The sequence below is a fragment of the Rhinatrema bivittatum genome, chromosome 4 (genome assembly GCF_901001135.1).
Source record: "Rhinatrema bivittatum chromosome 4, aRhiBiv1.1, whole genome shotgun sequence".
In the NCBI taxonomy this organism is placed as follows: domain Eukaryota; kingdom Metazoa; phylum Chordata; class Amphibia; order Gymnophiona; family Rhinatrematidae; genus Rhinatrema; species Rhinatrema bivittatum.
Window position 1 is genome coordinate 230,567,844 of NC_042618.1, and position 27,109 is coordinate 230,594,952.

Genomic DNA, 27,109 nt, shown 5'->3' on the forward strand with positions numbered 1-27,109 from the left:
AAATCACCCTGTTGGATCCAACTCCATTTAAAGAGCGCACACGTCATGTATCCCCAGCTGACTTTGAGGATCTCAGGCAGCACCTGAAGGAGCTATTAGCCACAGGAGTGATTGAGGAGTCTGATAGCCCTTATGCTTCACCTGTGGTATTGGTTAGAAAGAAGAATGGTACCTTGAGGATGGTTGTTGATTATCGTAAATTGAACAACATAACCAGAAAAGACTCCTATCCATTGCCTCGAATTGAAGAGACATTCACTCTCCTATCAGGTAGCAAGTGGTTCTCAGTACTAGATCTCAAGAGTGGGTACTATCAGATTGAGGTAGAAGAAATGGATAGGCCTAAAACTGCATTCACCACGCCCTTTGGAAACTGGCAATTTAAGAGAATGGCTCAAGGACTGACAAATGCTCCAGCAAGTTTTCAAAGAATGATAGAGAAAGTAATGACTGATATTAATCTACATGAAGTTGTGGCCTTCTTGGATGATCTTATAATATTCTCGGACACACTGGAAGAGCATGAGGACCGATTGATGAGGGTGTTACAACGACTGTTGAAATGCGGATTGAAGCTCTCTCCATCTAAATGTAAATTCTTTCAGAAGTCAGTGAAATATTTGGGTCATCATATCTCAGAGAAGGGGGTGCTCCCCGATGAAGAGAAAATTTCAGCCATTACTAAGTGGCCACAACCTAAAAACATTAGAGAGCTGCGATCTTTTCTAGGATTTGCGGGCTATTACCGAAGATTCGTGAATCAATACTCACGCTTGGTGAAGCCGCTCAGTAATCTGTTGGTGGGACTAACAAACAGTCGAAAGGATAGGAAAGAAGCCCGGATTCAAAGTCAGCAGCTATTGGGTACGCGGTGGACCTCAGAATGTCAGAAAGCATTCGAAATTATAAAGGAAAAACTCACGGTTGCCCCTGTGTTGGCTTTCGCAAATTGGAAGCTACCTTATGTATTACACACTGATGCCAGCACTACAGGGCTAGGCGCTGCACTTTACCAAATTCAAGAAGGAAAACTGCGAGTGATTTCATATGCCAGTCGTGGGCTCACTAAAAGTGAACGGAATTACCCTATCCACAAATTGGAATTTTTAGCCCTTAAATGGGCAGTTTGTGAAAAATTTCATGATTATCTATATGGTGCAGAGTTTAAAGTAGTGACAGATAATAACCCTCTGACGTACGTCCTGACGACTGCTAAACTGGATGCCACAGGTCATCGATGGTTAGCATCCCTCTCCCTGTACAACTTTGACATCGGATACAAATCTGGTAAAGCCAATATAGATGCTGACGGGTTGTCTAGGAGACCACATGATCCTGAAGAAGATGATGAAGAATTTTTGAAATATGAGGAGAGGGTTGCCAAGATGCTATCTCGTGTGAAGACAGATCAAGAAGGAATGGACACTCTATCTAAGGTAATATGTAAGGCGGCATTCCAGAAGCATGATGTCTCTATTTTGACACATATTTCAGAAGATTCGGGAGACTACGACACTCCCATTACACCTCATTCTACTTCCAAGTTTGAGTGCAGCCCTGGTGCCTTGGTGGAAATCTTACCTGCAGGAGGAGATGCTGTTCCAGATGATTTTGATGACCCGGACCTGTGGCCTGGACAACCCACCCTACCTGGGTTTACCTTGGGTGACTGGAGAGTGTTCCAGAGGGAAGACCCATGTTTATCCCAAGTCATAATGATGCTGGAGAGAGGTGAGAAATTTGACGATCGAGACAGGAATCGGGAGCATCCAGAATTTCGATTATTCTTCAGAGAATGGCAAAAACTATGTCTTCAAGAGGGAGTACTTTTCAGAAAAGTGATGAGGAGTGGAGGACCACACCAACAACTTGTGATTCCAAGAAAATATCGTCAGAGAGCTCTGGAGGGGGTACATGATGAAACTGGCCATCTGGGTTGTGAACGGACCTTGGACTTAGCACGTGCACGTTTTTATTGGCCGAGAATGGCACATGGGGTAGAGCAATGGGTGAAGACATGCGAAAGATGTGTGCGGAGAAAAGCTAGAGCAGAAAAAGCAGCCCCCTTGGTAAATATAAAAGCTTACGCCCCCATGGAGCTAGTTTGCATTGACTTCCTTACCTTAGAGCCTGACGACAAGGATACACGAAATGTTTTGGTAGTCACGGATCACTTTACTAAGTATGCTCAGGCATATCCCACTAGAGATCAGACTGCAAGAACTGTTGCTGTTACCCTGTGGGAGAATTTCATCTGCCACTATGGATTTCCAAAACGAATCCATAGTGACCAAGGAGCCAATTTTGAATCTGAACTCATTTCAGAGCTATGTAGAATAGCAGGCACTAAATCCAGAACCACTCCATATCACCCTCGAGGAAATCCAGTAGAACGCTTCAATAGAACCTTAATAGAAATGTTGGGTACATTAGAGGATAAGCGTAAGGAACATTGGAGAAAATATGTTCGGCCACTAGTACACGCCTATAATTGTACTCGGAATGACAGTACTGGAATTTCTCCGTTTTTTCTCATGTTTGGAAGAGAACCTCGACTTCCAATAGACTTATGCTTCGGCATCAGTCCAGTGGGTCATAACGCTAAAACTCATCACCAATATGTACGAGAGTTACGTCAGAGTTTGAAGTATGCATACGAGCTGGCTACTCAGGAAGCTGAGAAACATCAACTAGCCAACAAACGCAGATGGGATGCGAAAGTAATGCCATCCTCAGTGGAAGAGGGTGATAGAGTATTGGTCAAGAATGTGAAGTTGAGGGGCAAGCACAAATTGGCTGATCGGTGGGAGTCTTCAGTGTATATTGTGGTAAAACAAATTGAAGGTATACCAGTCTATGTGGTGAAGCCAGAAACAGGGGATGGACCCGAAAGGACGTTACACAGGGATCTACTGCGCCCCTGTGGATTTATTTCTGGAAGAGAAGAGGCTGATATTCACTGTGAACCATTCAATAGTACCAAGCAATTGAGGAAAAAGCAGAAGGAGGACGCTGAGGATAGTATGGATGGCTCTATTATGGAGAGCGGAAGTTCAGATCCAGCTGAACTGGATGAGTGTCCAATTACTGGTGAAATTCAGTCAAATGGAACATTAAATCCTAATGCGGAGGAGTTTCATCCAGAGTCATGGGAAGAGGATCCTGTGGAAGTTAGTATACCAGTAAATCATAACAATTCATGCGATTTGAACAGCTCAGTCAATGAAGAACAGCATGCATCCTCCTTGGGGAAGAAGAAAACTCTTGATGAATCAATGACTAAAATAGGACTTCTACCGTTACCTCAAAGATCGCAGAGACCAAGGAGACTGCCTAGTAGATTCGATGACTTTGAAGTGCAATTGCCCAAGGGGTTGCACAGCCACAACATATTGAGACAGTCATATTCAAGGAATCCATTAGAGGCGTGTATATCCATGCAGCAACTAAGTAGTATGATGCAAGAGATATTGAGCAAACAAACAGAGTTAAAATATAAGCTGTGGACATAAATACCTGCCGGGGACGTCAGGTTTTAGGAGGGGACCATGTAACATACCTCTAGGAACTAGGGCAGAGAAATGTTGAATCATCATTGTGACATGAAAAGACTGACAATAGAGTGCTGTCTCTTTAAGAGCTGGGGGGGGGGAAAGGAGATTCAAAATTGGATTGTCTGAGCATGTGCAAACAGATCACTGCTCAGCTTGAACAGAGTTCCTGCCCTGCTCTGAATTAATAAATATTATCTGTACTGATTAAGGTGAGCAGCCCTCTATAATTGTATTCATGTGTAATGTATTTATGTTAGTTAGCATTGTTTTGAGATGTATTGAAGTTGTTTTTACTTTATCTAAAGAGATTTATAAAAATTGGATTGTCTGAGCATGTGCAAACAGATCACTGCTCAGCTTGAACAGAGTTCCTGCCCTGCTCTGAATTAATAAATATTATCTGTACTGATTAAGGTTCTCTTTTCTGGAACCCTGCTGTGGACGACTTGGGAGTAATTGAACTGTGCCCTGTCAGGATTTGAAGCTCTTCTTTCGGATAGAGGCTGCTGTATTGTGGATTTGGCAGTTGAAGCAAAGAGCAGTACTGACGCCCTCTTCAGCTCTAAATTCAAATGGACACACAGTAGGATACAATCTGGGACTTTGCTTGTTCAGAGACTGCTTAAGGTCGGGTGCTATATCACATGCTGATTCTGGTTGAAATACTTAACATGAGTTATGACAAAGTTGAGTTTTCTCTTGTACTATATACATGTGTTTATATGACAAATGCAGATGCTTAGGAAGTGAACAGATTTATTTCAGTCATTCATTCCAGTAAAGATAAAACTGTTACTCACTAAAGAGCGTGTGGATTCATTTCTGATACTGGGTTGGGAATCAAAGTGCAGGTTTCAGACACAAGGAGTCATAAAGAAAATTGAACTTCAAGGGTTACACAAGCAAGCTCAAAATCTGTTACAGCGTCAGCCTGTGCCACCTTTGCTTTTAGGCCACGGCAGGCCTTGCAATCTTTAACTTTGCTTCTTACAGGACCAAATGCTTAAGCCAACATCCAGGCTCCCTCCTCTGGTGTATTACCAAGTTGTGCAATAATCCCCACAGCCACTCCAGTGGTTAAAAGTCCGGCCTCCCCAAGTTTGTTGACATTTGGGTTCAACTACGGCCCCCTCCATGCACGGCCCGAGTCTTCTTGGAATCCCCATGCAGTCAAACCCCTACTACTTACAGTTGTAAGCACCAGTCTGTGTGCAAACGACCCCAATGTTTCATTAAAAGTCTAGCAATGTTTTCTAGTGCCCATAATCCCTTGGGACTGGAGCATCATCAGGTAATGTACTAAATTTTGGTTCATGCAGAGCTAGATTACAAAGTGGTGCTTTATATTCATGCTTATTCACCAAATATTACTTGAGGGTAGCATAAAATTAAGGGTTTAGAAAAGTAAAAAAAGGCCCATTCGGCTTCGAAAAAGCTGGGGGTTCTACCCTCTGTGCAAACGGTGGCCGCACAATAAGGCATCCAGCCACAGAGTCTGCACTTTGTAAGGAGCCTCAGCTAAAGGTGTGCAGAAATGGATGTTCACGTCTTTCTTGCACAGAGTGTGGTTACCCACAATCTTCTACAACTGAAGCCCGGGTGCTACCATCTGCTACACTCCCCGGTGAGGCTCCAGCTGAAAATGGGTTACAAGTGAAGATCTGTGCAAGAAAGTCCTTTCTGTCTAGTTTCAGAAAGCATAACCAATGCCTGGGTGCCTTATTATTCACAAGGTAAAGCGTGGGTGGGCGAGGTAAATCTAGGTTATCTAGGACCCACTGCCTCTCTCTTATGGAAACAGTGCTTACAACAAGAAGGCATCTCACATATTCTGAAACCCAGCAATGGCTTCTGGTTGCATTTTATTTCCATGCTATAAACACCCCTCAGGCCTGGGCACAGCTGAGTTTAACACTGGCCTTACCACATCTGCAGTCAAAACAAAGAAACTCTCTCAACAAAACAGAGTCACCTTAGTGTAACCATATATGATTTAATATAATGTAGTGAGGGCATAAGGTCTGATTTTTAATCCCCTGCACGAGGGCAAAATGGGGGTTACACGTGCAGCCGGGCCCTGGGTCTGCTGAGCGCATTTTAGAAGAGGCCCGTTACGTGCACAAGAGACAGGCTTCTTCCAAGGGGGCGGAGCTGGAGGCTGCTGGTACAGCGGCCATTTGCCACTCTGCCGGCACGTGAAACTTACGCCAGCTCAGGAGTTGGCATAAATTCAAAAACAAGAAAAAAACAAAAAGGTAGGGCCTTCGAAGGGGGGGGGGGGGGGGTTAGGAAAGTTCCCTCCCAGTCCGCTCCTTAATTGGAGCGGACTGGTAGGGAACTGGGGGAGGCCCCATCTCGTCACTGTGCGTAAATTGCTATTTCAACCCCTCCTTGCGCGCGCTGCCCCGGATTTTATAACATTCGCGTGCCGGCAGAGCACCCAGTTCAAGTTGAGCTTTTATTAATCATGTAACACATAAGCACAAAAACAATACTTTTTTTTTAATAACAAGCTTTTTAATTGATTGAAAAAATGTTAAGAGTTTTAAGTCCATAAACGCATCGACGTGCAGGTAATCGCAAGACGCAACGCTAGCTAAGTTTCAAACTATTGTTTTCATCAAAGTATACTGTACACTACATAGACTATCAAGATGACGCTTATGAGATGATGCTTATGAGAGTATCCCCTGATGAAGGCAACAGTTCAAAACGCAACTAACGTCAGGTCTTGCGAATACTTGCACATCTATGCGTTTATGGACAAACTCACAACGAGATAAGTTTTCTAACTGCATAAAAAATATTTTAAAAAGTATTGTTTTTGTGCCTATGTGGAACATGAAGATTACATTCTCAGGCTCATCTTGAACTGGGAGCTCTTATTAATGAGTGGTTGCTAACTGAGCCCTTGAGTGATTCCTCACAACATTATATTCAATCATATATGGTTATACTAAGGTGACTTCATTTTGTTGAGTGATTTTCTTTGTTTTGACATTTTTGTTCACTCTTTTGTTGTGGTCTACAGTTATCAGGATCTGGAAAAAAAGAATCTAACACCCACATAAAATTAATTATGCACATACAAAAAACAAAGCAGCCATTATAAGCAAATGGCTTTCAACTCCAGTACCATCTGATTCTTGGGAGATCTACCAAGAATTAACAAGGTTAATTTTAAAAATTTAAATTATCCTGACAAGCAAACTGGAGTGGGGTACAGCGTTGGGGCATTTGGACTGGAATTGACCAAATGCATTCCTATATACCAGTATTTCCTCTTATTTCTATAGCGCTACTAGACGTAAAATACACAAGGCACAGTGCTGTACAAATGCACATAGAAGGCAGTCCCTATGCTGTAGAGCTTACACTCATAATGCAATGTTATGCTCCCATTCAGAAATATAAATTTAAAATGCGACCAAAGTCACACTGCATCAAGGCCCTAACACAAAGTTTACTATTTAGACAACTGTAAGAGGGGGCAATTTTACATACACAGTCAGAGGTACGAACAACAAAGTTGACATCACTGAAGATCTTCTGTCATTTGGAGCGATGAAAAGTAAGAGAGGAGTTGATTTGTACAATGTACTCTCTACCTAGCTTGATTGAAGCTAGGTAGAGAGAGCATCAAGCTAGGTAGAGAGTATATTGGCCTCTCTCTCTCTCCCCCACCCCCTTTTTTGTGGCAGGAGCTATTTCTGCTATATTTATAGCATTTTGATAAATTTGGGGTAAGATACAGTGTGAACAAAGTATTCTACTACTAAAATAGACACCATAAAGGAGGTAATTTTCAAAGAATTATGCAAAGGATGCATGTGTAAAATTAGCACGCATATGTGTGTGCATGCGCCGTTTTATAAACCTCAAGAGTATGTACCTACTTACAGTATTATGTGTAAATGTGAACAGGAGGAAAAAAGGGGGGCTTTTTAGGAGCATTCCGAGGCAGGGTTTGGAAGCACATACGCAAGCTGCTATTTTGAAAGCAGTTTATATACATACATAACCAAACTTATTCCAACCGCTTTCATACCTGATAATAGACCAACGCAACTGAAATCGGACTTGTCTTTTGTCCGCGGTTTTTGGATGGGAGCTTGCGCGCAAGTATTTTCTGAAGCGGAGTACGCATGTACTTTACAGAATACCTGCTTCCACATTTAATTCCGTTTTATTATGCACACATTTTTACAATTATTATGTATGTAAAATACAAGTGCTTTTTTTTTTTTTTTTTTTTAAACACGGTTAGAGAAAGCATGCATGTTCCTGCATTACAAACATACGTGTTTCCTTTTAAGGCCAAAAGCCATGGTATTTTATAAACCCTGCTGCTCCTGCCACGCAGTTTATAAAATGCTAGCATAAATCTCCAAGCATCCGAATACGTGCTCAAATAGCATACCAGCAAAGTTTTGGATAACGCATCACTGATCGAAATGCCCGGTTCTGAGATGACCTGCGAGATCTCTTCAATTTGAAAATCTTTAAACATTTAAAAAAAAAAAAAAAGTTTATTTTTGCTACTTTGGAAAGAGGTTACACATCAGCACATATTATTGAAACATGGATGTTTATGGTGCGATCAAACATTCCTCCCAAACAGGGCCGGCGTGTCCCAATAGCTGAGCTAGGCGGTGGCCTAGGGTGCCAGCCATTAGGGAGCGGAAAAGAGTAGCCATGTGGGGGTCGCGAGTGGAGCCCATCCCACTCACGGCCGAGAGGAGTAGAGACTCCGCGGGCCACGAGCAGCACCCATCATGCTCGAGGCCGAGAGAAGCAGATTCTCGGCGGGCCATGAGCAGCACCTCTGTTTGTGTGGGTGTGAGTAAGAGGGATTGTGTGTGTATGAGAGAGCATTGGTGTTAGTGAGAGAGAGGGAGGGAGGGAGGGAGTCTGTGTAAGGGTGCGTGTGTGAACGAGACAAGGAACCTAAGTGTGTGTAAGAGAGGGGGCCGGAGCCTGGAATGGTGGGGGGTTACGCAAGGCAGAAGATTCACCTAGGGTGCCTAATACCTTGCACTGGCCCTGCTCCCAAATCTTTCACCTGGGAAGTGGCACAAAATCCCCGAGCCAACCAAGGCAGTTATTTGTTTATGTGAAGAAAACCTTGTTCCGGCTGCAGAGACAGAGGCACCCCGTGTGAGAGGTAGAGTTTCCCTCAGGGTCTCTAATCAGTGGTTCGCAAACTTTTTTCCATTGTGACACACCTGATGAACAATGCTCACATGTGTGACAAACTGCTTATTACAATCCACGGCAGAAATAAAAAAGAAGGCCCAGTATTTCTTTTATTGTTAAGAATGAGACACAGGAAAGATAAGTACTCTTTCTGAACAGAAATTACATAAATAGTAAACCTTCCATACCAGAACAGCTCCAACTTCCAGCACTCAAACAGTAACCAAAGAAAAGGCAACACTGAAAATATTACATCAGGCCTTAAAACTCCAATACACCTCCTATTAGTAAAAAGGAACAAGTCAGGCTGCTATAGAGCCCTACACAGAAACTACACGCCAGCAGAAAACCTCACCTGAATCACATGTGCTGACCCTCACTTAACAAAGAATAAAGAGACCATAAAACCTAAATAGAAACATGCAGACAAAAACTAAACTGGAAACTGCAATAAGCCAGAGAGACTGTATGCAGTGCAACAAAGGAAAAAGGGAAACATCACCAGTCCTCATAAAACAAAGCAAGAGATATAAAATCAATAGCAGTTAAGCCATACTAATAAAAAGAACAGATTATTTCAAAACAGGTAATGAATGAAATATCCAATAATTAAAAACTGATATCAAAAATTTCCAGACACCAATAAAGTATTTCAAAACAGCAGACACAAAGACCCAATAATTAAAAGTTTGACTTCTAGGTGACCTGAGATTATTGAGAATGGGGGTGTGTGGAAACTGCTTACAACTTTCGCCTCTCTCTCAGTCACAAACAAGCTGTTGTGTCAGTCGGTTCCCGACGTCCTCGCTCCGACCTCCTTATCTCTTTGACGCCTCCCTCTTCGTCCGCGGAAGATTGGCTGCCGCGGTGTCCTTCTACAGAGGCCCTCCGGCGTCCCTGGACCGGCTAGATGCAGCATACCGCCATATCTTCTGGAGGCCTAGGGGCGTGCGCGCGGCTCCGACTGAAGTACCGGCGATGGCGCGAACCTCGGGGGCGTCCCCCCAAGATGACATCACCCGCGACGGATATATAAGGTCTTGGAATTTGCTAACACAGCGAGTTAGCAAGGAATGATACGGACTCACTTCGTCCTTCCAAGCTACTCTGCCTCCTCGGACTTACTAAGGGTTACTCTAACTAAGCTACTCTGCCTCCTTGGACTTACTAGGGGTACCCGCTCCTCGGGGGCCTCGCTCTCTCCTTTTATTTTTCAGGTGATAGTCTGGAACCGGTACTCACTCCGAGGGCCTATACTTTCCAGCTCCTGGGCTTCTATGAGACATTGTGTGAGTGTTACCATCTAGTTCAGCACATGAACTCTGCATACCCTGCCTACTCACAATATTTCAGTTTCTCTACAGCTCAGCCTCCAGGGATCGCTGTTCCAGTATCTGAGGGACTACAGCCCAGTCGGGCATTCCAGCTCACTACTGCCACCTCTGGTGGTTCAGTAAACTGTCTAATAAAAGAACTAGTGTGTGTCTGTCTCCATACTCTGAGCCTGACCGGTGGTCCCTCTTAGGATCTTCCCCCCCCTGGGGGCATGGTCATCTGCCACCGGTCCAAGGATCCACCCACAACTCTCCTAATAACATCAGATTGCTAACTCCTTGCAACATACTATAACACAAGCTCTCTCTCACACATATACACATGCTCTCTATCATAAGAACATAAGAAATTGCCATGCTGGGTCAGACCAAGGATCCATCAAGCCCAGCATCCTGTTTCCAACAGAGGCCAGACCAGGCCACAAGAACCTGGCAATTACCCAAACACTAAAAGATACCACGCTACTGATGCAATTAATAGCAGTGGCTATTCCCTAAGTAAACTTGATTAATAGCCGTTAATGGACTTCTCCTCCAAGAACTTATCCAAACCTTTTTTGAACCCAGCTACACTAACTGCACTAACCACATCCTCTGGCAACAAATTCCAGAGCTTTATTGTGCGTTGTGTGAAAAAGAATTTTCTCTGATTAGTCTTAAATCTGCTACTTGCTAACTTCATGGAATGCCCCCTAGTCCTTCTATTATTCGAAAGTGTAAATAACAGATTCACATCTACTCGTTCAAGACCTCTCATGATCTTAAAGACCTCTATCATATCCCCCCTCAGCCATCTCTTCTCCAAGCTGAACAGCCCTAACCTCTTCAGCCTTTCCATCCCCTTTATCATTTTGATTGCCCTTCTCTGTACCTTCTCCAACGCAACAATATCTTTTTTGAGATGCGGCGACACAGTATTCAAGGTGCGGTCTCCCCATGGAACGATATAGAGGCATTGACATTTTCCGTTTTATTAACCATTCCCTTCCTAATAATTCCTGACATTCTGTTTGCTTTTTTGACTGCTGCAGTACTCTGAGCCGACGATTTTAAAGTATTATCCACTATGATGCCTAGATCTTTTTCCTGGGTGGTAGCTCCTAATATGGAACCTCACATCGTGTAACTACAGCAAGAGTTATTTTTCCCTATATGCAACACCTTGCACTTGTCCACATTATATTTCATCTGCCATTTGGATGCCCAATCTTCCAGTCTTGCAAGGTCCTCCTGTAATGTATCACAGTCCACTTGTGATTTAACTACTCTGAATAATTTTGTATCATCCGCAAATTTGATAACCTCACTCGTCGTATTCCTTTCTAGATCATTTATATATGTATTGAAAAGCACCGGCCCAACTACAGATCCCTGAGGCACTCCACTATGAAAATCCAAATACACTACATCTACCGGTTCACCTTTATCCACATGTTTATTAACACCTTCAAAAAAAATGAAGCAGATTTATTAGGCAAGACTTCCCTTGGGTAAATCCATGTTGACTGTGTTCCATTAAACCATGTCTTTCTATATGCTCTACAATTTTGATCTTGATGTTGCATCCGTCGCTGTTCGACGCCCTCACTCCGCCCTCTTTACCTCTGTGGAAACTCCCTCCGGGTCTGATGGACGGTTAGCTGCCGCGGCGTCTTCATGCAGTCTCCCTCCGCCGTCCCCGGACCGGCACGACGTTGTGGATCCGCCATGTTCCTGATGATGCAGGGCGCACGCTCCAATTGATGTACCAGCAAGGGCGCGAACCTCAGGGGCGTCCCCTGAGATGACGTCATCCGCTTCCAATATAAAAGGTCTCAGTATTCGCTAACTAATCGAGTTAGCAAGGATTCGTCCAACTACTCTGCCTTCTCGGACTTACCAGGAGTACCCGCTCCTCGGGGGCCTCGTTCTCTTTTCTTTATTTCAGATTGCCGATAGGAACCGGTACTCGCTCCTCGAGGGCCCATGTTCCTGAACACTCTGAAGATTCTCTACTGTCTGGAAGCTATCGCAGATACAGACAATTGTGAGTTACCACAGCTCTCTCAGAGCTTTCCCTGGAACCAGATCCTCGCTCCTCGAGGGCCTAACCCTTTACAGCTACTGAGCTTCCTCAAGACTTTATGTGAGTTTTGTCATCTAGTTCTGGCTATGAACACAGCGTACCCTGTCTACTCACTATCTATAGTTTCTTTACAGCTCAGCAACCCTGGGATTGTTGTTCCAGTACCTGAGGGACTTCAGCCCTGCCGGGTATAACAGCTCACTACTGCCACCTCTGGTGGTTCTACTAACCTGTCTAATAAAAGAACTATCTGTGTCTGTCTTCATACCCAATCCTAGCTGGTGGTCCCTCTCAGGATATCCTCCTGGGGGCGCAGTCATCTGCCATCGGCCCAAGGATCCACCTATCTACATTCCTCCACAGCTGAGTGCCCTCTCCAAGCACTCCGCTGATAACAGATTGTTTACTACTACTTCCACAGGAGTAGATCATAACAGTTTGCCAACTCCTCCTTCCCGTAGGAGTCAGTTCATTACAGATTGCTAACTCGTGCAGTCGCTCCATAACAAGATTGCTAACTCCTCCTTTCTCCAGGAGCTAGATTCATAACAGATTGTTAACTCCCTAGCAGGTTCTCAACACTTGAGAATAGTTTCCACCATTTTTCACGGCACTGAAGTCAGGTTCACTGGTCTATAGTTGCCCGGATCGCCCCTGGAGCCTTTTTTAAATATTGGGGTTACATTGGCCACCCTCCAGTCTTCAGGTACAATGGATGATTTTAATGATAGGTTACAAATTTTAACTAATAGATCAGAAATTTCGTTTTTGAGTTCCTTCAGAACCCTAGGATGCATACCATCCGGTCCAAGTGATTTCCTACTCTTCAGTTTGTCTATCTGGCCTACTACATCTTCCAGGTTCACAGTGATTTCGCTCAGTTCGTCTGACTCATCACCCCTGAAAACCATCTCCGGAACTGGTATCTCCCCAACATCCTCATTAGTAAACACGGAAGCAAAGAATTCATTTAGTCTTTCTGCAATGGCCTCATCTTCCCTAAGAGCCCCTTTAACCCCTCTGTCATCTAATGGTCAAATTGACTCCCTCACAGGTTTCTTGCTTCAGATATATTTAAAAAAGTTTTTATGATGAGTTTTTGCCTCTATGGCCATCTTCATTTCAAATTCTCTCTTCTTCTGTCTTATCAATGTTTTACACTTAACTTGACAATGCTTATGTTTTATCCTATTTTCTTCAGATAGATCCTTCTTCCAATTTTTGAAGGTTTTTTTTTTTTTTGGCTAAAATAGCCTCTTTCACCTCACCTTTTAACCATGACGGTAATCGTTTTGCCTTCTTTCCACCTTTCTTAATGTGTGGAATACATATGGACTGCGCCTCTAGGATTGTATTTTTAAACAATGTCCAAGCCTGTTGACCACTTTTAACCTTTGCAGCTGCACCTTTCAGTTTTTTCTATTTTCCTCATTTTATTAAAGTTTCTCTTTTGAAAGTTTAGTGTTAGAGCTGCAGATTTACTTATTGTCCCCCTTCCAGTTATTAGTTTAAATTTGATCATGTTATGATCACTGTTGCCAAGTGGCCCCACCACCGTTACCTCTCTCACCAAATCCTGCGTTCCACTAAGAATTAAATCTAAAATAGCTCCCTCTCTTGTTGGTTCCTGAACTAATTGCTCCATGAAGCAATCATTTATTACATCCAGGAACTTTATGTCTCTAGCAAGTCCTGATGTTACATTTACCCAGTCAATATTGGGGTAACTGAAATCTCCCATTATTATTGCACTACCAAATTGGTTTGCTTTCCTGATTTCTCTTAGCATTTCATCATCTATCACTTACATAGACTCTCAGTCACCCACATATGCACATGATATCTCTCTTTCACTTATGTAGGCTCTCAATCACTCAATTACACACATGCTCGCTCTCTCTCTCTTGTACACACAGTCTCTTAATCATGAATACACACGCTCGCTCTCACACAAACAGGTTCTCAAATCACATACTTACATACATGCTGTGTCTCTCTCTCTCTCTTTCACACACACTCACACAGAGTCTCAAACACATACATTCGCTCGTCCCATGTGCTGCGGGGGCTGACGTTGCTCTTCTTTTTGCTCCGGTCCGCGCAGCTCTTCTCCTTCGCACTTGTACCTAGCATGGTCTCTTCTTCCCATGTGTTTGGCCGCTGCACACCACTTCCTCTTCCGGGCCGCAGGAAGAAGAGACCATGTTGCTAGTACCACCGAGTGCTTCTTCCAGCTCTCCTGCCGCATTCCGCCCGGGCTATCGGCATTTTAAGTCCGGGTGGAAGAAGAGTTCACATCTCGCTGGAGCAGGGGGACAGCTGAGCCAGCAGGGGACCGGGAAGTGTGGTGACACACTGGTTGAGAACCACTGCTCTACTCACACCATGCACAATTAATATTCATGAGCCACATTTGCATGTATTTCATGTAAACACCAAGGTGCTTTGCATTTTTGCTTACCCGCCCTCCCCCAAGCATATATCAAAGCAATCCCTAGAACAGGTTGAAGGTCCCTGAGGCCCAAGTTTGGGGAAACTATCACTCTCTCATCAAATCCAAGGGTCAGTGCTACTTGCCACATCTAGCAGTGAATCTACCGAGGGTCCTAAACAGAAACTAGTCTCCGAGCCCGCCTGACCAGTGGAGTGAAACAACCCAATTAAAGAGGCAGTTTCCCCTCCCCTTAGGGAAGAATATGCAGAAAAAACACAACAGATGACCTAAAAAGATATCTAGATGACAAGTGATTATTCGTGTCACTTCCTGCCTGCTGATCTCTTGCAGTATCAGCAACATTATTTTCTCCAGTTATCTGAGTGTCTGCAGGAAACCCAGTTAATATACTTATAGCTACTACTTCTATAGAGAAAGTACTAAATATTAGAGATGTGAATCGTGTGATCGATCATCTTAACGATCGATTTCGGCTGGGGGGGGGGGGGGGAGGGAATCGGATCGTCGCGGTTTTGTTTTTTTAAATATCGTGTAAATCGTAAATCAGGGGAGAGCGGGAAAACCGGCACACTAAAACATCCCTAAAACCCACCCCGACCCTTTAAAATAAATCCCCTACCCTCTCGAACCCCCCAAAATGTCTTAAATTACCTGGGGCCAGTGGGGGGGTCCCGTTGTGATCTTCCACTCTCGGGCCACGGGTGCATTGATAGAAATGGCGCCGGCGCTACCTTTGCCCTGTCATATGACAGGGCAAAGGAGTGTAGGAGATCGCTCCTGGACCCCCGCTGGACCCCCAGGGACTTTTGGCCAGCTTGGGGGGGCCTCCTGACCCCCACAAGACTTGCCAAAAGTCCAGCGGGGGTCCGGGAACGACCTCCTGCACTCTAATCGTGTTGCCGTACAGCCAGCGCCATTTTGCAAAATGGCGCCGGCCATATTGCACTGGACCCCAGGTAATTTAAGACATTTTGGGGGGGTTCGGGAGGGTGGGGGATTTATTTTAAAGGGTCGGGGTGGGTTTTAGGGATGTTTTAGTGTGCTGGTTTTCCCGCCCTCCCCTTCCCCCGATTTACGATTTTTGACGATAAATCGGGGGAATTCCTATTAAATATCGCCTTTAACGATTTAAAATATATCGGACGATATTTTAAATAGTCAAAAAACGATTCACATCCCTACTAAATAATACACATCAGTTCTTTAATAAAAAGGATTTATGATTGACAGAAGTATTTTTTCATCTACAATTATAGAAACCTGGATATTGGCCTTTTATTAGTCTACACTATCCTACAGCTTCTCCTCGAGTTTCTAAATTACTCAACCTGGGTGTGATCTATCCAACACAGAGCTGTTACACTCCATTATGGGAAATGGGGCACGAAAGGCGGATAGGTGCTTGAGGGAGTCTGCTCCCATGAAGAATGCATTATTTTGAATTTACTGACAGGAAAATTCAGAAGAAAGAAACCTTTGTTTCCTCGGAGTCTTGAAGGAATAGGGAGAAGAGAGTCACTCATTTGGTGCTACAGGAGAATTGTGTACTCTTGTGGGTACACAATCTCGAGTTCAACACACGTTATAGGAAAAGATACGAAGCCAGCCTGGGGAATCAGTTTCTGGAGGGAGACAGCCTAGTTCTATCAGTCCATTCCTGCTGCTAATCTGTGGAGCCAATTTCAAACGGAAGAAGCAGGACTAAAGCGAACAAACAGAAAACCAACAAAATACAGCACACTGTGAAAGAATCGCTAAAAATCTCCCTCCAGAACACGAGTCACTTGCCAGGGCTGCAATCAGCCCACTGCATTTATCAATGATTTCTTTTGGATCTCCTGAGGCTCATCTGATTTCTGTCAGAAGTAAGAATACGTCACTTGTCACGGAGGTGCAACAAGTCTGAAATTTGCACAGCAAAGCCATCTGGTGAAGTTCTTGTATGTCCAAAAGCCTCCGTAAAAAGCCTCCTGTTTTATTATGATTTTCTATTTTAAAAAAAACCATTTCTGAACATAGCAGCATAGAACATACCAAGCATGACTTACAAGATGCAAACAGCAAATGATAGATACATAAAACATAAACTAACAATATCAATTAAAACCAACTATGAAAATATCTTCATAGAAAACAATAAGCAAAAACTGAAGGTAAGTTTTTGGGGCCATTTCATGCATTAAACCAAATGCTCCCGGTCACATAAAATAGATTAAGTAGATCAAAGAATGAACAATAAGTACAGTATAATACAGAAGAAGATAAAATGCTGCAAAGTTAAACACAAAAAAGCCATGGTTTTTATTTAGATGGCATCAGCACAAAAGATAATCTATGCCCTGTCAAATTCTGGGGGATGGCGAAAAAATGGGTCTTCAACTGGGGAGCGACTCCAGTTGTAACTAGCCTCGTTCTTGGCAGAGGAGTACTCACTGGCTATCTTGTGAAGGCCTTAGGAAGCCTAGAAAGTTGGTATTGTCTTAAATAATGAAGGCTGGCCCCCCATGTAGGTCCTTGAAGATCAAAGCAAGGCCTTTAAATTTAGCATAATTTGCTCACAGGCCACCAGTGGCGTGCCTTTAAGAGTGGGGTTCACTTTTTATAACATTTTTATTGAGAAAACCCCCACACAACAGCATTGTGTACTATTTGTAACGTACTGTAATTTGTTTTCAGTAATCCCACATATAGGGCATTGCAACAGTTCAGGTTACTCATAAACTAAAACGCCCGCATGACCAGTTTTAAGTCACGTAAATCCAAAAATGGTTTTCAACTGGCGAACCAGGCAATAGCTTTGCCAACGCAGCTCCTGAAGTACCAGTTATTTGAGGTTCTAAGCTAAGGGGCTGAACCAACTAAAGCCCAAACTTGGGACCTGATTTGCATTTCCCTGCTGTTTCAAATCACAGGCATTTGGAGAATTTTAGGAAGCCATTTTGCCAAATCCCCCTCTCCCAAAAGAGTGCAATTTAAAGAGGAATGAAACAGCAAAAGTAGAAGGGTATCCATCTCCACTAAAAGGGCCTCCAACTTTCATCACAGTTTGCAGGCAACCTCAGACAACACAGAACTGAGGTAGAAGGAAATATGGGGAACCCTAATTATCCTCTTGTTGAAATAACAAAGACCGAAAAAGGTTGATCTTGGAAGCAATGAGGATGGGCACTGGCTGAGAAAGAAAATAGGCTGCAAATCTGAGGAATCCCATAATATTTTCCAGGTCTCCTCCTGGCACCAGCTCCTTAGGAAACAGGTCTGCTCCTGGGTTACATCTTCCATTGGGTTGGCACAGTAAGTAGTATTCTTGCAAGCTCATTTTTTGAAGAGGTACAAAGCTGCAGCTGAAATATTAATCCGGAACACAGAATGTCTGCATTAGGATAGAGGACACGATCTGGTACTGTCTGCAGTCAGGGTCAAATACCTTCAATACCCTATTTCTATAACGGATGGGGTTCTTAGTCACCCCACCTGCAAAATTTGCACTTGCTGAGACAGCCCGAGACCAAAACTATGGAGCTGAACCCACGTAAAAAGATTGAACGGCATTCTGGTTACTCAGACAAGAATTGTAAAAAGTACAAAGCTAGACAACGATTTATAAAATTACTTTGCATCTATACAAAGATCCAAACTCTAAGTTCAGGTGCAGAGCTGCATTTCTGAACTGAATGATTTCAAGACAGTCAATCTCAAAAGCGAAAAGATAAAGTTAAAAAAAAGTGAAACCCTGGGAAATCCAGAACTTTTAGCTTCAACATGAAACATGCATTGGGCCTCATTCCCAAGGCCTATCATTTGGACAATTAAGGATTGCTCAATTTCCTTCAGTTGTCTGCCATGAAAAAGGAACTACGGTAATTCACCTGAAAGAGAAATTATCCAGGTTTCAAAAATCCTCCCCTTCCTTGCAACATCCAGAATCTCTCTCCCAACTCCCATAGAGGTGTCAAAAATCCCAGGCATAAATGGTTTACAGCAGGCTCTGGTAGAACAAGACCTGTGACTCCAAGGCACTCAGTTTCTCCTTCTTTGAAGCAATCTGTTTATCCGCCCCCACTCCCACAGAGAAGTCAAAAACCCAGGATTCGGAAACCATGGAATAACTGGATAACAGTGGGCGCTGGCAGAATAAGGCAACTTACTCTTCCCGCTGTTACCCTTACATATAATGCCTTTTCTACATTGGAAAATGAAGAAGCCCCAGCAATAGAATATGAAGTAATGTCTGAAAAAGTAGTCAGCCAACACACCTGGAAACCCTCCAACAGGATCAAATGTCATAAAAGAAAGCTTCTTATTCTGGGAGACTCAGTCAGAGGAACCAATTTGGGAACTCACTTTGATGGGGACACAACAGATAAATGCCTTCCAGGTTCCTCAGCCAGAAGAAATATTAGCCAGATAGTCAAAGCAATTATGGAAAAAAAAAGTAGGGACTTTGATATCAATATTATCATCCATCTGCGTACAATGCCCTCGCTAAAAATGGTATCCATAAAGTACAGAATGACTTCCAAAATCTTACATGCATGGCAAAAACTATTACCTGTTCATGGAAAAGGAAAGGAAAAGCTACGCCATATAGATGATTTCAATTCCTGGCTCAAAACCTGGTGTAAAGAAAGTGGTTATGGATACATTGGATGCTGGGGCAGTGTATGGAGCAGTAAAAGAGGATGCTAAGTGAGAAACTCAGATCATACAGTATCAGGCATTTAAAACTAGAGAAGGGGGGGGGGGGGTGATAGGAGGTGGCCAGTGAAATTGGCAGGCCACCCCCAAGAAATACAGGAAGAGACAGTAATAAAATCAGTCAGTTCAAAAATGCAGAAAAGGTGACTAGGAATAGCAGCTGGAAAGCTATGACCACAAATGCTCGTAGTCTGGGGAATAAAATCCCAAACCTGCAGGTCCTAATGGTGGAGATGGACTTGGACATTGTTGCTGTTACGGAGACATGGTTCACTGATTCTCATGATTGGAATACGGCCATCCTAGGCTATAACTTGTTTAGGAAGGACAGAAAAGGTGGATGAGTAGCTCTTAAGCAACTGAATTGCAAGGGACGCGAGGTAGAGAAGAAGCATTATGGACTGTTCTAAAAAAGAAGATGGTGCTTCCATTTCTACAGGTGTGATCTACAGGCCACCGATTCAAACAGAAGAACTGGACAGAGATCTGATCGAAGATATCTAAAAGGTAGGAGAAGTGTTGCTCATTGGAGATTTTGATCTGCCGGATGTGGATTGGGAGTATCCCTTCTGCAGAATCTACAACAAATAAATAGAGAGATTGTGGATGTCCTTCAAGGGGCGCTGCTCAAACAAATGGTAATGGAACCCACAAGAGAGGGTATGAAACTAGACCTAGTGTTCACTAATAGGGATAATGCCTGGATTGTCCAGGTAAGTGCCCACCTGAGCACCAGTGATCAACAGATGGCATGGTTTGATATCACAAAGTCCTGAGTTTTGAATTTCACAAATACGGACTTTGTCTAAATGTATAGAAACATAGAAATGACGGCAGAAGACGACCAAATGGCCCATCCAGTCTGCCCAGCAAGCTTTCGTACTTATTTTTCTCATACTTATCTGTTACTCTGACCACTGAAGTCAGGGCCCTTATTGGTAACTTTTTGGTTCCAATTTGCTTCCACCCCCGCCACTGATGTAGAGAGCAGTGCCGGAGCCGCATCAATGTGAAGTATCAAGCCTAAATGGTCAGGGGTAGCAACCGCAGCAATAAGCAAGCTACTCCCACGCTTATTTGTTTACCCAGCCTGTGCAATTTAGTCCTTGGTTGTTGTCTGAATATAAATCATCCTTTCTTCATTCCCTCCTGCTGTTGAATCAGTGAGCTGCGCTGTATATGTATTCAATATACATATTGAATACATATACAGCGCATATTGAATACATATACCCTGAACCAATCAAGTCTAAGTATTAGACTTGATTGGTTCAGGGTAGTAACCGCCGCAACGAGCAAGCTACTCCCATGCCTATTTACCCAGCCTGTGTGATTTAGTCCTTGTTGGTTGTTTGAATATAAATCCTCTTTTCTTCATTCCCCTCTGCCACTGACGCAGAGAGCTGCTTGGATATGCAATGAAAGTGAAGCATCAGGCTAATTCAGTTTGGGGTAGATGTATCTGGAAGAACTTGTTACGCTCACCAGCCATGGCAACCCTGCGGTGCGGCCCTCGTACCTTGCTGTGCAGCCCGTGGGACCCAGTTCTGCTTCTATGGCGGCGGTAGGCCACCGGCTCTGACCACAAACCTTCATCAGTGCCTCTGACTCTGCACCTTGCCAGCACATCGGGTCTTGCATAGAGTCCCAGGCCCTCCAGCCAGGATGCCTCCGTCAGCCGAGCCAGCAGCGTGGCGCCTCCCTATAGGCACGTGCACGTACCACACCGAGACCTTTAAAGGGCGGGAACCAGGCCGCGGACCCCAGATGTTGACGTCATGTCCTGCTCAGTATAAATTCCCTGGTTTTCTCTGAAGACTTTGCTTTTGCAACAGGTCTCCTTGGTTTAACTGTCCTTGATTCCAAGTGCTCATTGCCTCGTGTCTTCGTTCCTGTTCCAGTGTCTCCGGTTCCTGTGTTCGTGTGTCTCCTCGTATTGACTGACTTCTGGCACCGACTTCTGCTTCACTTTGACTTTGCTGCCTTCTCCAAGCCGACCTTTGCCTGCCTGACCACGTCGCCTCTCTCCAAGCCTGACCTTCACCTGCCTGACTATGCTTGCCTTCTCCGTGCCTTGACCATTGCTACGCCTGACCACGCCTGCCTTCTCCGTGCCCAGACCAAAGCTACGTACGACCTCACAATAGACTCTGATACGTTCCAAGTTCTACGTTACCTGCTACAGCTTCCTTCGATTGCCAGCCTCAGCTCAAGTTCTTCAGTGACTCTTTGGACTCTATCCTTGGGATGTGGATTCCTAGGGCTTCGGCCCCTCTGTGCTCAAGCACCCTCAGTCTGTTCCAGTTCCTCAGTGCTTGAGTTTCCATTCCGCAACCCATCCTGGATAGAGCTACGCCATCTGCTGGCTGCCATCTCTGGGTTGAACTACCTACTAGCATTGTTCTAAGTCCTGCTGGCCCCGGGACCCAAAGGGGATTCATTAGCGTCTATTCAATCCGCGTCCGACTGCTGGTTATACAGTGCGCTTGGCTGAGTGCACTGTATTGCATCGGCCCCTAAATATTTTTTTTTTATTTATGTATTTTCAAACAATTATTGATAGCAATACATGCATATCATTACATGGGTCATAAAACAGTTTTTAATTCAGTCATCACATAAAGTAAAGCACGTCTTCCATTTTTACATAACACAAACATAAGAAATTTTACTATACTCTATTACCCAATATTGAATCGACCCATTATAAGGAAACCAGGAGAATCAATTAAATTTAGGAGTAATTACATGAAATATCTTGTTTCAAAAATCAAGAGAGGGATGGCATTAAGATACAATATCCCATAAATGGTTTAAGTAACACTTTGATTGCCCAAAGAATGTGTATCAAGAAATACTCTTAGCTGCGAAGGATTGAAGAAAACATCTCTCACATTATTTAATCTAAGAACACATTTACTGGGGAAACGATGTCAATCTGGGCTCCTATGTCCCTTGCCTCTTGACACATTGGAGAAAAATATTTTTCTCCGTTGTTGAGTGATTTTCATCAGATCTGGAAAAATCCATATCTTGTATCCTAAGTACAATTTCTCTCTATTGCGGAGAAAATGTTTCAATATTAAATCTCTACCTGAAACTGATAGGAAGCCAACTAACAACGTCCCACAGTAATCAGTCTGGTCTTCCGACGGTTGTTCCAGGAATTTTGTATGGTTTCTAGCTTCTAAATTAGGAACTTGATTACATTGTCCCTCCTTCTCTTTTTTTATAAAATAGATCTTAGTGATAGATGGAATTAATTCCCTTGATAATTGCAGTATTTCTACTAAATATTTCTTAAATTGCTCCAATGGCGAAATTAGAGCAATATGTGGAAAATTTAATACCCATTTTTTTAATCTTATTTCATTTTCTAGGTTTTCAATTTTCCTTGAGTTCATCAATTCTCCTTGTACTAAAGTATTTTGTGTAACTTGCATTTGTGATACACGATTTTCCAGATCTTGTAATTTATTCAAATGTACTGTTAACAGCGGGTCCATTTGGCAAATACATTGTTGTGTGTCCGTCATGATCTTTGATAAAAGTTACTGTAGAGGATTCTAGGGAAAGAAGAGCCTTCCATACGGTTTCAAGAGTAACATTTTGAAAATTAATCGCAGTTAAGGTTGAAGCGAGAACTGCGCTTACCACACCCTCTTGACGGCGTTCCTGCCCTGTACCTGGGTACGCCGCCATGCCTTCTTGCCTCAGATGTGTATCGGTTGTCGAGGTCGGTTCCAGATCTTTGCCCTCACTCAGCCCCAGCGATTGCTGTTCCGTGGGGGCTAGGAATCCAATTCCTCCAGCAGCCTGTGCGATTTGTTCCACTTCCACCGGGTTCCTCCCAAGGGACTTTGATTCACTCGGCGTCTTTGGTCAGGTGACCAGTCCCGAATCCAGCATCAGCCCAAATCGTGGAGGTGAAAGCGTTATGGAAGCCCCAGGGCTCAGAGATGTTTGTAGGTCCAGCGACGTCGGCATACGCTCCTCGCCGACCGCCGCAACGGACACTCCTTCCGGGGTTGAAGTTGCCGTCGGGGCGAAAAAGTTCTCAATATTTAGTTGAGAAAGAGCTTGTGTCGGAGTGGTCGGGGTTTCCACCCGAATTCTGCCCTTTTTTTTGGTATGAGGCATTTCCAAACCAAGGTAATGGAGTAACAGTGAGAGCTCCTCACCTCACGACCTCTCTCGTTGCAGCCATTTTGATTCTCCAACACGGGTGGCCCCTATATTTTTAAAAACTGACACACACACCCCCGCACCCCAGAACCCATGGATAGGGAAGGGTATTAGGTACCTCAGGGAAACCTTACAGCCTTGCACACATGCATCCTACACACCCCCACATCCTTAACAATACACACAAATTATGCATTTATAATAAATTTTAAATGAAAAAGAACATTCAAAAATATAGTCTCCTAAGGCAAAAATAACATAACATGCATATTATATTTACATGCACTCCTGTGGTACCAATCAGAAAACTCTGCAAAAAAAAGACACTTGGAACTCCTATGGAATTAGACATTTTGTAATGCGTGTTGGGTGTGCGCTTGGCCCTCAGAAAGCCATGAACAAACCGAATTACCATTACAAAATAGTAAACCTTCCATACCAAAACAACCCTAACAACCTTATCTATGAAAAGGCAACACTGCTCTTATTAGGAAACCAGGCTGCTATAGATCCCTTCACAGAAATTACATGCCTTGGTCACATATACAGAACACAGTCAGACCCTCACCAAAAACAGAATAAAGAGATCAGAAAGTATAAAAGAAACGTGCTGAGAAGAACTAAACTGGAACCCACAAGATGCCAGCCTCTACATGCGAAGCAACAATGGAAAACCAGAAACATTACCATTCTTCATAAAAACAAATAAAATATCAATTATAATAGTAAAATCATATTCATAAAAAGAATAAATATTTCAGTTAATGAATAGAATATACAAAAGTTACCAAACACCAATAAAATATTTCAAAACATCTGATGAATAAAAGAAAAATAATTAAAAAGTGTTCTATTCCCCCCCCCAAAATTAAATATTTCAAAAGAGCAGAATTATCAAATTACACCCAATAATTATAAATAATAAGGATTAATAAAAATCTCCTGCTCTTCATACTTGTGATCTTCTGATTTCCAGTCACCCTGAGATTGTCATGGATTGGGGGAAGTAAGGATGCTCAAATTGTATCGTCTCTCTCACATACACACACAATAACACATTCAATCTCTTACATGCTCCTTCTAACATACACAGGCTCTCTCACAGATACGGGTGTGTGTGTGCCAGTGAGAGCCTAAATGTGACACACTTGCTCTCATGGGCACAGAAACACACACACACAGGCTCTCACACAGACACATTCACAGGCACACAGGCTCCCACACAGACACATACACAAACAGGTTCTTAGACACTCATACACATATGGGCTCCTGTTGTCTTTGGGCCGAGGTGGGATGAGCTCCCTCATGGCCCCGTTGCCTTTCTGATTGGGGGGGGGGAGGGAGCAGAAACTGTGCATGCACCAGCGTGCAAACACACAAACAGGCCTTTCCGATGGCCAGCAGAGGTTTGCAGCCTTCTTCGGCTGCTGGCGGCCCTGCGGCCTCTCCTGCTGCTGCCGGCTCACCGTCCCCCTCGGGTGTGCCACCCCCGTGCAAATGCACAGTATGCACACCCGGTGGTACTGGGCCTGTGGATCCCTAAAGGCTAGAGGGTGGAAATGAAGAGAGTGCACGTGGGTAACTTATCATGGAGCTGTAGTTACTACTCTTAGCAGAAGGCATGGGAATTACTACCCTCAATCAATAGCCTTGATACTTTTGACACTACTGCAACATCGCTGGGTCCTGACTTTTACGGTCTGGGGTACTGACAGGCAGACATAAGAAAAAAAGCACAAGACAGCTTCTACGGCCAAGTCCCAAAGTAAAGAACTCAAGCAGCACTGTCTGAATTATCAAGAAGGCTCCTCACCCAGTAAAAATGTTGCTAGCAGTAGTTTATGGGTTTGACAGTTGCTTAGTTTTGATTGATTGTAAATATTACTACTCTTAACATAAAGCTTGGGAGTAACTGCATGGCATGGCAGTTAGTATCTTTGAGAGAAACATAGGGGTATCCTGCACGGAGCAGAAGATACTACCATAAGAAGCTCGCAGGCCAGACTGAATGGGCCATTTATTCCTATTCTGCCCTTATTACTATGTTACTACATGTATTCACAAAAGTCTTTCTATTCTGTCCCTACAAATAACATCCTTATGGAATAAGGCCAGTCATGTCACATACAACACCATTAATTTACCTTCCCAGCAACACAGAAATTATTTTGCCTTGTTAAATTAGTGACTGATGTTTTATATGATTAACCATCGTAAAGTTTTTTTTCCCTGGGAAGATAATACTCAAGTCGCTACTTAAACTGACAAACTAGGGGATTTCTTCCAAAACCATAAGTGTATGGATTTCCCAAATATGTGGTAATTGTGAAACGTGCTGGTTCAGAAATAGGATTTTGCACATGAATTTATAACCCTTGCTTTTGTAACGTACATTTAGACTAAGGCTAGAATTTTCATTCTCCCGTTCTTACGTAATAACTGGCTTTGCATATACACCTTTTTACAGCCTTAAAAGTTGGATTTAATAATTTAATAATGATTTGTCATAGTTCAAAAGCAAGTTTGGCAACTACTGTTTAAATCCCATAAATCCTGTTTATTAACCTTTGGACGAGTGCCGACTGTACAAAGCACAGAGGGAAGGATACAGATAGGGAAGACGGCAATGTTTCCTACCGGGGACTTACCATTTGGGAGCAACTGAAGGGAGGAGAGTTGAGGACTCGCATGGCCCCGGCTCCCAGACGCAGGGACCCCATAAGAGTAAAGAGGCTCCGGAGGAGAAACGGCGGGACCATCGCCCGTAGCAAAGCACTGCCCGAATGCCAAAACTTGAATCGCTCACAGCGAAAGGTTCCGATTCTCCCGAAGAACCGGCGAGAAAGCGGGAAATCCCTCTCCCTCCTATCCTGGGAAACCGATTTGCAGTGGTCGCAATAGCGGCGGAGAAACTTAAGGTCGATTCCTCCGCTTGCCGACGAGGCCATTCACCTTCCACGGCCGGCGAACGGGGAAAACCCGGGAGCGCTACCTACTTCCCGGTACAGCTCTTGGCTATGCAAATCATGGATAAGGGTGGAGCTAGGGAATCGGACGGTAACCAATCCAGAGGTGTTAAGGGAAGGGGCGGGCGGAATATGCAAATAAGCGGGACAGGTAGGCGGATGCTTGCGTGCGTTCTTCAAGGCAGAGGAGGGGGGAATGCGGTTGCCTAAAATATTAAAATAAATGGGGGCGGGGAATACAAAGCAGCTTGAATGGGAGTTTACGGAAATCTACCAAAAAAAAAAAAAAAGCATGCACTCCTCGGTCCCGAAGTGTCCTCAGAGCTGCCCAGCGTTCATAGATTTAGTCACCCATCAACAGGCGGTTAAGAAGGCCTTGCCAGTCAGGGCGTGGGTCGCATAAGTGGTCCGGCGTCCTGGAGCAAGCATGGGAGTAAGGGAAAGAACAAACAAGAAAAGAGAGAAAATTCAAATCAAAGCAGGGTGGAGGGCACTTGGCTTCCAAATCCCAGAGATGTAGCAGCAGGAGTACTTAAGGGAAGTTAAATAGGTGGAAGGGAGGAAAGGGGAGCGCAGAGAGCAGCCAGCAAAAACCCTGCAAGCAGAAAACTTTAATTGCCAAGGGCAGGGTTGGCGCATCCCAATAGGCGAAC

The 27,109-nt window shown here is 43.8% G+C and overlaps 1 protein-coding gene across 1 annotated transcript in view; it reads right to left on the minus strand.

Moving 5' to 3' along the window:
• IL17RA (interleukin 17 receptor A) overlaps positions 1-26,520 on the minus strand; it is a 69,354-nt gene extending 42,834 nt beyond the window's left edge. The window contains exon 1 of the mRNA XM_029599866.1: positions 26,139-26,520. Coding sequence (XP_029455726.1) covers positions 26,139-26,438 — 300 coding nt within the window. The 5' untranslated portion in view covers positions 26,439-26,520. The remainder of the gene's footprint in view (positions 1-26,138) is intronic.
• Positions 26,521-27,109: the final 589 nt, after the last annotated feature.